The 15,607-nt window shown below is 41.4% G+C and overlaps 1 protein-coding gene across 2 annotated transcripts in view; it reads right to left on the bottom strand.

The window, feature by feature from the left end:
• Nucleotides 1-15,607, bottom strand: part of hk1 (hexokinase 1) — a 33,750-nt gene that overhangs the window by 1,326 nt on the left and 16,817 nt on the right. For both annotated transcript variants that reach the window (XM_088635367.1, XM_088635366.1), the window contains exons 3-17: nt 13,114-13,262; nt 12,620-12,739; nt 11,773-11,868; nt 11,528-11,627; nt 9,810-9,993; nt 8,961-9,116; nt 7,543-7,776; nt 4,966-5,270; nt 3,965-4,113; nt 3,127-3,246; nt 2,687-2,782; nt 2,304-2,403; nt 1,501-1,684; nt 1,219-1,374; nt 493-726 (exon numbers count right to left, since the gene is read on the bottom strand). In XM_088635367.1, coding sequence (XP_088491493.1) covers nt 493-726; nt 1,219-1,374; nt 1,501-1,684; nt 2,304-2,403; nt 2,687-2,782; nt 3,127-3,246; nt 3,965-4,113; nt 4,966-5,270; nt 7,543-7,776; nt 8,961-9,116; nt 9,810-9,993; nt 11,528-11,627; nt 11,773-11,868; nt 12,620-12,739; nt 13,114-13,262 — 2,383 coding nt within the window. The remainder of the gene's footprint in view (nt 1-492; nt 727-1,218; nt 1,375-1,500; nt 1,685-2,303; nt 2,404-2,686; nt 2,783-3,126; nt 3,247-3,964; nt 4,114-4,965; nt 5,271-7,542; nt 7,777-8,960; nt 9,117-9,809; nt 9,994-11,527; nt 11,628-11,772; nt 11,869-12,619; nt 12,740-13,113; nt 13,263-15,607) is intronic.

The following is a 15,607-nucleotide window of genomic DNA, read 5'->3' as shown; positions in this document are numbered from 1 at the left end:
GTGAGTATTCCTCTGAGTCTACACATACCGTACCTCCGCAGCACAATCCGCAGGTTTAGAGCTGCTGTCCAACCCGCTGTGTCAGCCAGGAGAAATGAAGACAACGTACACTTGTCCTCGGAAATATGGACATCTGCCTTCCTTTTTGCAAAGTGATACAGGAAGGTAAAATGGCAGGTCTTTCACATCAGGTGGAGAACAGACAGCACCTTTAGTAATAACTGACTGCTAAAATAGGGAAAGACCGGCAGCCCTACAGTGGACTCTACACACAGCACATTTTAGATATCAATGCATCTGTACCAACAACACTCATACAGTGTCTCCTGTGCATCTTGTGCTGTAGCTGCGCCCAAACTCTATAAAACACAGTGTTGCTTATTTACAATGCGCGCGCGCACACAAACCGTCTAACACCATAGCTATCGCTAAAGGATGTGCTATTTCATGACCTGCAACACTCAAACACTCCTCCTCCTCCCTGATACTGACTGTGGATGCAGCTTGTAGAGAGTGCCGTCAACCCCCACGGTGATGTCCAGCTTGTCCAGCCCCCGGTTCTCACGGATCTTGTCCACGACAGCGGCCATCCCGGCCCCGCAGATCTGCGCCGCTCGGCGAGACACCGTGCCGCACACCTCCTTCACGACGATACTGTCGTCGCACGTGCTGTCCAGGCCCAGCTGCTGCAGGATGGCTCGGACCTGGAGGAGGGCCAGGCGGTCACTAGGAGACAAAGACACCAGCTTTAGAGTTAGGGACCTTCACAGACTGACCTTCTAGTGCCGCACTTCCAAGAGACAGCTGATGGATTCAGTACTAGTGCTCACTGGACAGCCGGGACCGCTGTCGGCACAGTCATTCCAGAAGAGAAAGTCTGGCACCGGCTGCTTTGAAGCTGTTCTGTAGAAATTCCCATTGATATTAATAATATTTATACTGAATTTCCGTTTTCCACAAAATAAAAAACAGGGATCTGCTTATACGTAAAAAGTCTGTCAAGGCGAGGGATATAGACTCCATTGACAATGCCATCCAAATGTGATCTATCATTAGATCTAATCACCTAATCTTGCTTTATATTTACCTTTCTTGATCCCCTAAGGTGACAAATCAGGAAGAACAACTAGTTCAGCTGAATGTGTGCCAATTATTGTGTCTGACCATAAAGAGAACTGAGTACAAGATCTGGTGCCCTGCAGGCAACGCCACTCTCACCTCTCAATCTGGGACAGAAACTTCGTCTCAAAGATGCCTCTGGTCTTTAGCGTCTCAGAAATCTGACCTCTGAAGAGGAACCCCCTCTTTGTCAGGTCGATCAAAATGTTCCGCACAATTTCTCCCAGGTACATCCCGCTACACATTTTTTCATATCTGGGGAACAAAAGGCAGATTTGTCCATTAACCATTTCAACAGAGACAGCTGGCCAACATCTTCAAGATGTAGTCACTAGTATTGGGTCAGACGATCAGACACAGGTGTGCTGTAACCACAGTCACCTTTGTTTCCCAGGATTCAGCGAAAGTTCGTCCACTGCCCGGTCGTACTGGGTCCTGATGTCATCCAGACAGCCGTTGTCTCCAAATGCACCCCACTCCATGTTGACGCACATGCGGCCCTGGTCTCCCTCCACTGTCTCGATGTTCCTCATCTCCTCCATGTAACACGCATTACTGCCCGTTCCTGAAACAGCAATCAACACATTCCTCCTGCTTATTATCTGAGCAAACCACACTTATTAATTGTGTTATTAACACAATACTTTCTCCTGCAGAGAGCACAACGCTTTGCTTAAACTCTGTGAAAAGCATGCAACTAAATGAATCATTTGAATCATTTGTTAGAACATGTACATTGAAAAGTAGGCCCAGTGCCTAGAACATTTACTGCCATCAATGTCCAGGTAGTATGAAATTTGCACTGTGACAAATTCATACAGAATTAGGGAAAAAACAATTTCAGCAACTATTTTGTGTCATTGGTGAGGCTGCAGCAGCGAACACACAGAAACAATAAAGTACAGACTTGAGTGCAGAAGCCTCCAAGAACGTTGTGTAACATGCAACACATTTTTAATTAGACCCCTGTCTACCCAAATGAGGTTCTGCCAAAATCAGATCCAGTTTTACAAAACTCTAACTTTTTTTGTCCGTGCATATTATTACAATATCATTAAAACTGTAGCCAGAACGTATATTTCTCTATTTTTCCCCAGGCTGTGAAATTTTGCAAGATGGGGTGACATTCGCTGTGGTAGTTAAAAACAAACGAGACGCAGATACAGCAACAGTGGAGAGCCTACCCGCAATCAGACCTATCTCACACGTCGGCTCCTCATACGCACACGTCATCATCGTCCCCACAGTGTCATTCACTATGGCCACAACATCCAGATCAAACTCCTTGAGACAACGAAGACAAAAACAAGACATGTAGAAAATGCTTTTCCGACCAAATCCCGATGGTTAGAAACACATCAACAGAAAGTCGCTGGCACACACTTGCAACCTGTTCGAGGTATTTTGGAAAACGCTTTGGGTACATTTAAAAAATATATATTTTACATATTTGCATAAGGCTTCGCATCACAGCAAGATGTGATTACATCTAGTACATTTTTCCCCCGCACCCTCAGTTTATATCCAACGCCGCAGCGCGTCTCAGGAGCATGCGGCTTTCTCTCACCTCCCGCCTCTTGATGCCTTCGCGGAGCAACCCCACCACGTCCTCCCCCTCGCAGTCGGTTGCTTTGAAGCCTTTGGTCCAATTTACAAGGATTCCCTAAATCGAGTGAAAAAACGGACCGTAAATACTGAGAGAAAAAAAAATCTCAACGACTCCCAGTCCTTGAATGCATTTCTACAGGTTATCCACTAGGTGCCGTAAGAACCGCAGCAAAGGAACTGTAAAACTGTCCAACAAGCGGTGCAGAGACCTTTCTCCAGCTACACTTGCAGACAGAAACGGGAAGACATGTAGATATTTGTGAGAACCATCAATGTCCCTTTTCAGTTGGGTCTGCTTATAAACCACTGTCCTCCAAAAATGGAAAACTTTTTCAGCTTTTTGAAGTTCGGTGACAATTCAACCCACAAAAAAACACAGGAAAAACGCCATGAGCTCACCGCGTCTAGACTGGTCTGCTTGCATGGGAAAGAAAAGGTGAATCCCAGAGGCAGGCGGGCGTTCTTCATCCCCATGTAATCCAGGAAGTCCGAGATGCAGTGGACAATGTGATCAAACAGCTGAAAATAAAGGTCATTCAATGTCAACAAATAAAATTAAAAGTGAAAGACTGTTTTGTCCTGTTTAGTAAGCTTGCAATTTCATACTAATTCATGCACGCATTGTCGATCGATTATAAAATAACTTGAGAGGTTACGGGACAGGTTTGTTGCATGACGTTTAAAAATCTTTGTATTTCATAACATTTCCTTAACTATTAGATAATAGTTTTTTTTTCGGTCCAGTCAGTGAAAACGAGAAAGGATCCCCTAACAACCTGATTTAGAGACTTTTGATGCTAATATTAATCTGGCTGGCATCTTTGATGTTCAAAATCTTTTTTGTCATTGTTTTTTTTTTAGTTTGTTGCAGATCAAACTTTTATTATGTGCTCATAATAAGAAACAAAATGTGCTACTTTCCTAAACAGCATCTCCAAGGTAGCCTGTTGGATCTTGGATCTTTGACTATCGGATCAAGATTAATGCTTTAATTAGCAAAGAAATTATCTATATAAAGTGTTCAGAGAACATTGTTTAGAAGACTCTCTTTTTAGATTAACTGATACTGAACATTTCTTAAAACTATGGGAGAAGAGGTTCATTCTTTAAATTCATACAAAATTTAAATTCTTTAAATTTTTATATTTTCCCATCTATTTTAGGTTGTCATCAATCAAATCCCTGACAGATCCAGACTGGTTTTCCAGCATTGCCTAACTTCTTTGCTCCCACGTACCTCCTCTCCAGTTCCTTGCATGACTTCTATGGGAATGGCATATATTTTATTGTGCATCTCCACTGTGCGTCTCTTGCCACTGCGGATTTTGACCAGCAGCACCCTGAAGTTAGTCCCTCCCAGATCCAGTGCTAAGAAGTCTCCGTGTTCTGAAAATACAACCAAAACAGAGCCCGTGAAGCCCAGAGGAGAGAGCTGGCTTTCTTCTTGCCAGCCCCTAGCGCTGAGCACAGGGCCAGGTGATCAATGACATGTCTCTTTGTTCCAGTACTGGGGGAAAGCTGATGATGTAAAAACTATGCATTGCCAGACATGAAGGATTCCTGTCAGGCGTGTTAAACCAGTGGGGCAAGCAAACAAGATACAAAATAACTGGATAACAGATCAGAAGACCGAAACAGCCGAGAATAAATTAGTTTGTGCAAGCTTCTTCGCCACAACGTGTCGGTCACTGTATGGGCTTGCAATTCAACTGATGTGTTGACTGAACAGACTAGAAGAACAAATGATACTTACGAGTCACTTAAACCAGTTGGTCTGTTGTAGTTTCATCTTACTCTTGTTCTAATGTATGCCATTAATAAGCTTAATTAATTTGTGTAAAGACATTAAAAAAATTAACTCCTATAATTGCAGGGTTTTTTTTAAACTAAGACCCCAGTTGTTTTGTCTTACATTCAGAGATACATGACCAAAGATGGCTCTAAATTGTTACAGCTATTTTTTCTGGAGGAAACAATGTCGTGTACCTGTATTAGGAAGGGCTACAGGAGATATGAGATTGATTCTTGCAGGTATAGCAAACAGGGAACTGGTAAGGGTTATTTTTACAGGTGCTTTTGAGATTAACACAAGACAGTTTATTCAAGTAAACTGAGACAGATAGAACTGAGCCTTATTTAAAAATCACTTAATTGAACCCTTTATAAGTCTCTCCTGTGTATTTTACCGATATTACCAGGGCGATTGCTTTGAAAAGCACACATTAAGCAGAAAGGCACCTGTCCCATCAGGAGTGCTGCGTACGAAGGTGGGCAGCATCTTGACAGTGGCGGTCCCATGGGTCTTCTTGCCCAGCCCGTTCTCTATCTCTGTCCTCATCCTCTTCTTCACCTCCAGCAGCTGGGCCTGGGTCAGCCGGAACTCATCCATAGTCTGCTTGATCTGCCGGGCCTGATCCGCCAGCCGGTAGGCCACCGCCGTCACCATGGCGGCGCCCTTCCCGCTGCCGCTCTCGGAGAGCAGGAAGCGCACGTCCGAGTCGGGGACCAGCCGGCGCACCGTCTTGTGCAGGCGCCTGGAGTACCTGCGGAGGCGAGGGGGGTGGGGGACACGTCAAAAACCTGCAGCTCATAACATGGCAGGCTGCAACACAGCAGTGATCCTGCTCCAGAGTGCGGCAGATAACGTGAAGACGCCGGTGTCACATAGCTGCTGCCTGCTCCTGGGACACAGGCAACAGGGTTCCCATGAACCAGAGAGCAGCCACTGATGGCAACGACTGGGCGGACACCATGTGGGGATTAAAGAGTGGTCATTGCTTTTTTTATACGGTAACGTAAAGCAGCACAGCAGCTCCATTCAAGCTGCAGTAATGTTATTTGCTGTGCATTTGTCTTGATGGGGGACATTGGCCTTTAGCTAGAAAAAAAGAATCCAGTTTTATCTGAGAGCTTCTCAGGAAACCCACAGTGCTGTGCAGTAGCATGTTCATTAATCTCACTATAGAAAGAAGAAGAAGAAAGAGAAAAAAGAAAAGCAGACCAAACTGTATTTATAGAACTAAATGAAGTGAGACATAACAATGCTGTTGATCAGAGAGTCTCTGTTGTTCTGGGCAGTGAGTTTCACAGTTATGGTGCTGTAAACAAGAAGGCCAGAAGATAGCCAAAGATAGAGCAATGTTATTCTTATAGGACAAAGATACCCTTGTGATATTCTAAATGTGCTTCAGACGACAACAGAGGTTTCAAACTTCCATTAAGGGTTTGATTTTAGAATCGTCTGCAATGGGAGGTGTGTGAGCATAAATTCCAGCTTTGTCACCGTTCAGCTCAAGAAAGTTCTGTGGCATCGATATTATAATATCCGACAGACAGGAAAGTTCAGAAAACACATTAGTCATGTCTGGTTTTGGCTGCAAGTAAACTTTGCCTCATTATTGTGCTATTGAACCTCAAGCCCCGGATGGCTACTAATCTGACTAAGAGGCAACGTGCAAACATTGTATAGTACAAGTCACAGAATGGATCCCTGTGGAGCTCCCTAAATGACTGGGCCAACATGAGATTTAAAACAGCCTGACAGATTAGGTCCTGAGACCCAAAGAGAAGACAAATCACCAAAAGAAAGTACTGATGCCAGTCCATCACAGGGCACACATACAGTATGGACAACTTGGAGACACAAATGAACCCAGCCAGTATGTCTTCAGAAGGTGACAGGAAACTGGAGGATCCAGAAAACCCCTTCCCACACAAGAGGAGAGCATACAAACCCTACAAAAAAGGCATTGTGTTCTGCAATCGAACCCAGGCCCAGTGCTTACTGCTGCAACACTGTGCTGTCTATTGTCTAGGACTAGGTCATTAGCTTTACTTTTTAATTACTGCTGACAACAGATATGCAAAGATATACAATGGTTAGCCAAACTAACAGCAGTATCACTTTATCTTGAACAATCCTGAAGAGGATTTGATCATAAAAAACAGAAACTGACAAGAAATACATTCAGCATGCATTTGCAAATTTACTGTATTTTGCTTTAAGTATTTGGTACTGTTATGTTTTTTCCTAAAAATACAAAAAGGTAATGGTTTTGTATGTTTACCATGACCTTTTTGTAAGATATTACCATTATAACAATGATACTGAACTAATTCTTAGGGTCTAAATATCACTGAATCCCATTCAAAAATGCAACAGAACCTACAGGCAAAGACTACTGAATGAAATACTGTTAGTAAAGCAGTGGTGCAGTGAACCAAACAACTATCCCTGGCACTCTTAGTCTTCATATTATACAGAAGGCTACAATTATCTATTTATACAACTAACATTTTCCCTGCAAATGGTAGTCTCAGATTTCAGAACTAACCTTTCAGATAATCTACACTACATCTGAGTAGTTATCTTATAAATAGAAGAGCTCAATCATGTACCCTGGGATTTCCAGAATGGAAATGAAACTGAATATAGTTTCTTCCTAACACTAGCTGTAAATGATGCACACTTTTTTGGACAATGGCACAACAGCTGATGTGTGGTGAGCGTTCTGGCGCACTATGGCTGACGTCGCATCATCCAGGTGGATGCTGCACATTGGTGGTGGTGGAGGGGAGTCCCCATTACCTGTAAAGTGCTTTGAGTGGAGTGTCCAAAAAAGCGGTATAGAAGTGTAAGCAATTATTATTATTATTATTATTATTAACAGTGCTAGGGAATAAACATCTTTATCAGTGCAGTAAAAGGGGGCAGGACGCAGCAGAACCAAGGGGTTTGGGAGCTGTACCAGGCAGCGACTAGTTCTCCTATGGTTCACATAAGGCATGGCAACAGTAGCAACCCGTCGAACTTACTGGGGGTGCATCTTGTAGAGGGAGCCATCAATGCCCACAGTGGTACGCAGGCGGGCCACGCCCTTGTTGTCCCGCAGCTTAGTGAGGATGGCGCCCAGCGTGGCGGCAATCAGGTTGGCCGATCGGAACGAGACAATGGTGCACACATGCTGCACTGCGATGCAGTCCTCATGCGACGGCTCCACGCCCAGCCTGGTCAGGATGTCCTTCGCTTTGGCCAAGCCCTCCTTGCTTCTGCGAGGCAACAGTGATGGGGAGAGAGAGGGACTGAGGCTCACTAAACCTGGCACACCTGTAACGCCGAGATCGTTTCAAATCTCGCACAAAAAGTAACTGAAACATTTGTGGTGGTCTTTTGTCGGAAGATAGTAGACCTTATTTTGTAACAGTAGTGAAAAGAAGAAAAATGATAGACCCCATTGAAAGAAACAAGGAAAAAAAGATTTATGATAATTTTACCTTTTTCTCCACAATAAAATACCTATTTACCAATAGTAATTTAAAGATTTTTAGGGTGTAGCTAGCAAAAGAAATGAATGGAAAATTATTTTTTTCCAAAATCAGGTCAGTAATTGGATTAGTAAGAGCAAGTGCAGCAAAAAACTTTTGATAGACATTGTATTTTTGATTTCCAGCATCGTATTCTCCAGTTATTTCCAAGATCAGCTGTTTTGCTCTGATGATCTTACTTTGATTGACTGTTTTTATCTATGCAAACAGTTCTTAAAGGGGAATAAGTACAGGTTATGCAGCAGACAGGAATGTTACAAAGTGAGCTGCATGCAGAGCTAATAGGTAAGAAGTATTTGTAGGCAAAAGGCAGAACCATCCTGAAGCCGAGAGCAATATTTGTATTGGATTAGAAGAGATGTATTCACAAGCCTGCTTGTTTACAATGTAATAGTGCCGGTTGACCTCGCAGGACGTTTTGTGGCCTTGTTCTGAATCGCAGAGAATGAGGTCAATATGATGCTGCGCATACCTGGAAATTTAGTCTATTTTGTGAGGTTTTACACGTTACGGTGTACATTTTACTTTCATTGTGGTTTGAATTGCACTCGTCATTGCAAATTCTTCTTAAACCCAAAATATTAAAATAGTGCAGTTCTCCTTTAATGGCTTGATCATGTTTTATATTCTTCAAGTCTAAATTTCCCATCACACACATTCACACCATAAAAACTGCACGTTAAGTAAATTAAGTAAATAATTTTCTTACCAGCAACAGTAAAAAAAAGTCTCATAGCACATTGTCTGCTGATGATGAATACACTAAATGCTCTTATATCACATGGAGAAAAAATGTTAGTATCTAGCAGGGATTTTTTGCCTCTGAAAATGTTATTCTACCTGTTTTTCATTTCTCAGGCCCTGTGGGAACACAGGCGGAGAACAATTAATAGCAGATCATTACTTACTTCTCTATAGCTGACACGTGCTTTGTTTCAAATTTCCCCTTGGTGAGGAGCTCGGGGGTGATTCTCCCTTCAAAGAGGAGCCCTTCTTTGGCCATTTTCACAAGGATGAGGCGCACAAGCTCACCCATGTACATCCCACTGACCATCTTTTCAAACCTGGAGAAAGGAAGGCAGTAGATGGGGTGATATTCCAGAGATATCCAGTATACCAGAAATAATAATGTTATATATATAGTTTATACACCCGAAAAAGGCTTCACAGCTGAAACATTGTTTTCTTCCTTCTTTTTTTCAGCATGGAATATACTTATTACTTGTTCCTTTGCAGCCTACGCCTGGTGACGCAGCTACCCACCTGAACTATATATAGTTTATGCTACTTAAACATACTGTATACTCTATGTGTATTAAAAACTGAAAGCACATCACCTAATATTAATTATTACATTTGAAATGTGTTGTAAAATAAATATCACTGAGTATTTTAAAAAAAAAAGGTGAATCACAATGAACAAAACAGTGTTTCACACTCAGCATTGTTTTCTAGTTCTGGTTCTCACCGGATTGCTGTCCCCCAGGAATAAAGGATGAGGGAACGTTTAGCGAGTAATAAGAGGTTAGAGGGGATGAGTGGTAAGAGAAAACATTAGAAAAAATTCAAAAGTACAGTATTTCCATCAATACAGAATAGAAATACAGCATTGTGACTCTGAGTAATAACAATAGGGTTGTGACAAAAAGTAGATGAATTGTTATATACAGTAGGGCCCTGTCTCAATACTGTGAGCCAGTATTACTCTGGATCACAGGTTCATCATGCACTGTATGTCACAAAACGTGGGGTCTTACAGTTGTTTTCCTGGATTGAGGGATCCTCTATCAATCTCTCTGTCAAACTCTGTTCGGAGGTCCTCAAGTGAGCCGTCATCCCCAAACGCTCCCCATTCCGTGTTGATGCACATCCGGCCCTCGTCCCCTTCCACCAGGTCAATGTGCCTCATCTCCTCCATGTAGCACGCATTAGTGCCAGTGCCTGCGGGAGACCAGAGCCCAGCATGGTGAACCTGGTGAGTCTGTCTGTGATATATGAGTCTGACAGCTAGAGCACGCTGGTGAATCTGTCTGTGATATATGAGTCTGACAGCTAGAGCACGCTGGTGAATCTGTCTGTGGTATACCAGTCTGACAGCTAGAACATCCTGGTGAATCTGTCTGTGGTATACCAGTCTGACAGCTAGAACATCCTGGTGAATCTGTCTGTGGTATACCAGTCTGACAGCTAGAGCACGCTGGTGAATCTGTCTGTGGTACACCAGTCTAACAGCTAGAGCATGCTGGTGAATCTGTCTGTGGTATATGAGTCTGACAGCTAGAGCACGCTGGTGAATCTGTCTGTGGTATATGAGTCTGTGATATATGAGTCTGACAGCTAGAGCACGCTGATGAATCTGTCTGTGATATATGAGTCTGACAGCTAGAGCAAACTGGTGAATCTGTCTGTGGTATACCAGTCTGACAGTCTCCATATCAATAAACCACTATCCTTTTAGTCATCAAAACTAACACTGATCATCACACACTATCACATATTGTAGTGATAGTGAAAAGTTTGTATAGTTGACCCTTTTGTTATTTTTTTATTTTCTCTGTTTTTTATTTATACAGTACTTCACATACATTTTTGCTCTCTATCACTTTGTTCTTTCAAATGTAGATAAAACGGATGGTTATAATTCTTTTTGACTGTTGGTAAACATGTTATTTACACCAACCTCTCTAACTGAAGCTGCAATTTCAATATCAATTAAAATGGCACAAGCGGCATTTGGTCCAAGGAAGTCAAGTTATGTTTCAGAGTGATGCTTGTGTAACAACTCCTACATTAAATCACAAGAATAACCAAGGATAAGGGGTCCAATCTCTCATTGTCCAGAATGCAGCAGCTTTTCTATGTCTCCTTAAGTTATAAACAGCTCTTCACCTGGGAGAAGTTAAATTAATCCAATTAAGGTTTAATAGGGCCAATTAATCCCTTCTTAAACTGTGGTCAAAGTAAAGAGATGGAGAAAGCTTTTGGATTCTAGACCCAGAGGTCCAGAGTGGGGAACCTTTTTCCAGAATATTCTCTTCTGAGCTTTTTAAAGGGCAAAAATCAGAGCACACTGAATATCTTTCACTGGAAAAAAAACTTTTAAACTGCTTTAGTTGCCTCTGAATTTAATATATTATAGCAGTCTCCATTGCCCTACAAGACATTTGGTAGGGCAACACTGTGGGTCCTGGCTAACCCGGAAGTGAAAACCCCTCTTTGTTCCAGAGGGCAATGGGCAAAGAGGGGGGAACTTTGTGTTTCCCCAGTAACCTCAGGACTTAGGACTTAGGACAGGTCTTAAACTGTGAGCAGAGTAGCAGTCATGTCAGAATTCCTCTAGATCCAACAAGGTTTAACCTGCACTTTATTTTTCATTTCATTAGTTCCTCGTGTAAGCTAAGAACATTAAAGCTTGTTCTGCATGTCTGAGGCTTTGAAACTATCACATGCTTTTATCTGTTTACCACTTCTTTACCTATAATGATCCCAACTTCACATCGCTGGTCATCAAATCCACAGGTCATCATAGTTCCAACTGTGTCATTGACCACAGCCATAATGTCAGCATCGTAATCCTTCAAAACAAAGAAACAGAATTACAGATGACCGATTGACCAATATGCATAATGGATGTGAAACAGTCAGATTTCCTGGTTTCTTTTTCAGTTTAAATTAACTGTATCCATTTATACACTCACAAAGTCAGAAAGCCAAACTTACCCCTCGCTTCTTAATGGCCTTGTTCAGTAGTTTCACCACATCCATTCCCTCCACACCACTTGCCTTGAAACGCTTGGTCCATGTGAGCAAAACACCCTGAAAAACAGGTCAGGCTGGTAATGCCCTTTGACACTAAAGGGCCACATCTCCTAATTCAATCTCTCTGAAAATCAACCCAACAACAATTAATTAATCAATTAAGCTTCAGTATCACACCCCAGTCCTTGTCCTTCACTAAAGGCTAAATCCTTGTCCTTCAGTACAATTACTATTTAGTGTGTAGTTTTTGGATCATTCTCTGTTGTTTGATACACTAAACAATGTTGACAGTAATCTGCCAATGGCGAAAACAAGGAACAGAGGAGCAGGAATTAATGATTACCCCAAACTGCCAAGTCCTCTGCTTTGACCAGTGTTTCCTTTACAAATTATTTACAGTGCATCCAGTACACAGTAATTAGCATAAATATTAACTAACACAGGTTACCATTAGTGCACTAGAGGTACTCTTCAAAAGATATTCCATGGTCCTATGGTGTTTATAGCATTTGAGTGATAATTAATGATTTTGTTTTACATTCCTCTGCAGGCAAAAAAAAAACATGTCTCTGAAAGATATGGGAGGTTTAGTCCTATCCATTCTGCTACTGGTCTGAGGAGATTATTTCTAAAACACTTTTGCAATTTGGTTTCAGGGAGATTAAGTAAATCAGCTATCAATTTGCCTCATCTACTGGCATGGCTACACGGCAGAATATAAGAGTCCTCAGCTCTCCCTAGATCTGAACTAAAAGCAGGCTATGTGTATGATTTGCAAATGTTTTAGTTATTTTTAAGATGATCATACCTCGTCCAGCTTGGTTTGTGCACAGGGGAAGGAAAAGGTGAATCCCACAGGAAGCTTCTTGTCTTTGATTTTTTGTTTTTCCATAAAATCTCCCAGGCATTCAGCAACATGGTCAAACAGCTGCAAAAAATATACACAGGCAACACGGATGCAGTCCATTATTAATATGAAGGCACTAATATTACATTATTGTGTTTGTTTGGAAATAAAAAGTAATCTTGTCTGAAATGATTTGCTTTTACGAATAGTATATTGATATAAACAATTGTTAATATGAAGAATTAGTTGAATAGTTGAAGTGCTCAAATGTTCTGACTGCCCACTTCTCACCCAGATTTCAAGTGAACACGAAGCTTTTGTTAAACCTTGTGTCAGCATGTACAGCATATTTGAGCACACAAAACAGACACAGCAACCTGCAAGGTTTGGAGATGGGTGTGATCTCAATGAACCGACAGTGCCCAGCAGGAAGAGACAGGAAACGGAGCTCTTACCCGTGTCCCACTGCCATGCATGATGTCTTCCGGAGTGTCGTAAATCTGGCTTTCCATCTGGACTGTCTGTCTCTTCTCGTGAGAGACCTTCACGCGCAAAATCCGAAAGTTAGATCCTCCCAGATCCAAAGCTATAAAGTCTCCCTTTTCTGGAAGAATGAAGGGGCTTCGTGTTAGTCTGCATAGTATTTTCAGAGCTTCTAGTTACAGAGAATGGAAAATTAAAATCCCATAAATTCTATTTTGTGGTATTCTTACTGGTCACATGCAAAGGCTTTGCATTTGTAGTATGAATAAGCTAAGAGGTAAACAAGTGAAGTGCCCCAAAACAGGCCAATTTGGAAACATTGTCGAAGATGTAAAGGAAATTTAAAGAGTTTAGACAGAATTCTGGACTGGAACACACCTTGCAGATAACATTTACTATAGACATGTTTATAGTTTTACATATACAGTAGGTAGCAAAGATCTAAACTACAGCTGTAAAATGGGTAACACTAAGTTTGTAGAACCTACATGTGAAAAGGAGTTAGGTGTTTATGTCAACACATCTTATAATCCAGACAAAGTGGGGAAGAAAGAAAAAGGCAAACATAATGAAAGGATGTGTAGTAAAAATCATAGAATTTAAACCTAGAGATGGTATGTTAGAATTATACAGTGCACCGGTAAGATTCAAAAATATTATTGCTGCAGTACCAGTAATTCACTGACAGGATAAAAAAACTAAACTGTTTAGACTTAAACAGAGACGACTATGAGGGGACCTGACAAAATGTTTAAAAAAATGCAAGACAATGATAGAGTCATCCCAAAGACCTTCTTCATTATCAGCAAAGAACTATAGTATGAACCAGAGTGGAACACACAAAGGGTTGTGGGAGTGTGGAACAACTAACTACCCAACCATTTTGTTCAAGGCAATACCCTGGATTCTGTCAAGAAACAGCTGGAAGGGATCCTGGGATCTCTGGGCTACCAGTAACCAAACAAGCTAGATAGGCTGAATAGCATCCTCTCATTTGTAACCTCCTGATCTGAGGACTCTTATGCTGGTTATTGAGCAGTTTAGCAATATTATTTAAGAATGTTCACATGCCTTCAAGAAGAGAAAAACAAAATTAGGTTTCTCAAAATTAAAACTTTTATATTGTTCTTTCTTTCTACCTCTGTTGAACCTTCTAAAAGAGGGGGACATCCCTTTTATCACTGGTCATTTTAACAACTTGGCATTTAAGCAGCTTTATCTCTGCATAGCAACCAACTATCAAATGCATGCTGCAGCGGTCATTGGATTCCCTTCATTGCCTTTCAGAAAATAAATGAGCAAACATTAAACTGGCCTTTTTCCCCCTTCTGAACACTAAACACTTCAATTACGCCACGCTCAGGTACTCCACAGTATGCTGCAGACAGAAGAATCATTAACATGAGTCCTTCATTAGTTACAGTGAATGTCACAGCAATGCATACCACTGTTTCACATGAACCTCTCCCAGTGCCAGTATATAGACTCAAGCAGGGCCTTTTACAAAGTCCTTGGATGAAAAAACCTCTAAAAAGTGGGCAGGAATAGAGTGAGATGCTTCACTCTTATCTGTACCTTGGCATTTTTTTTCTTTCCTGTGACACAAAGGCAAATAAATTCACAAAATAAAATGGCTAAACACCGCTAGACCGAAAGAACAGGATGTTGTGTAAGTACTGCCATTTTCACTGAGGTGCTAGTATTGTACATGTACTTATGCTTTTCTAAATGAGTGGCAACTAATCATCATCCCTATAGACAACCTCTGTCCGGAAAGTGTTTAATGATTTAGGCAGGGATAATGCAGAGTGTTGTGTTCAGAACTGCTCTTCACATCATAAAGATGATATGGTAATAATGACTGATGAAAAGGTTTTTTTTTAACCTGAAACAGAGGAGACTTAGGGAAGATTACAGAAGAGTTCAAGTTTTAAAAAGATCTTTAAAGATACTGTAAAGTTTACCCAGAACTACAATTGAACCAGGACATGGACATTTAGATTTTGTTGCATAGGAGGCTCATTTTTTGCAACAATCCATCTATCTAAATGAAGCTACAGTACTTAAAATGCATCTCAGCAGAATTCTAGAAAGTTCTTAAGAGAATCTAAATCCAAGTAAGGAATAATGGTTGAACTACAGCTTTAACTACCTGTGACGTTTCTCAGGTTCTTACTGTATGTTTACCAACTCAAATTGTTCCTGATCATGTGACCATGATGGCCACTGGTCCTGCAAGGTCAGCCTTTTCTTTTCATGTTGTTTGATTCGGTATTTGTAAGATCGCTTCAGAGGCACATATCTCGACAGTTCAGTTCAAAGGGAAAATCAAAAAGAGATTGTATCTGCGGGCTGTGTTCTACCTCTCTTTTTTAAATTATCACTGTGGGACAAAATTCAGATTATATAGTCGAAAAGCTCAGAGGTGAAGATACAGTATATGAATTCACATGCATGATTACTGAA

This window comes from Lepisosteus platostomus, chromosome 6, assembly GCF_059453375.1.
Source record: "Lepisosteus platostomus isolate fLepPlt1 chromosome 6, fLepPlt1.hap1, whole genome shotgun sequence".
NCBI classification, from domain to species: Eukaryota; Metazoa; Chordata; class Actinopteri; order Semionotiformes; family Lepisosteidae; genus Lepisosteus; species Lepisosteus platostomus.
The sequence above is the reverse complement of the archived record's forward strand: the minus strand, read 5'-3'. Positions and strand labels throughout refer to the sequence as shown.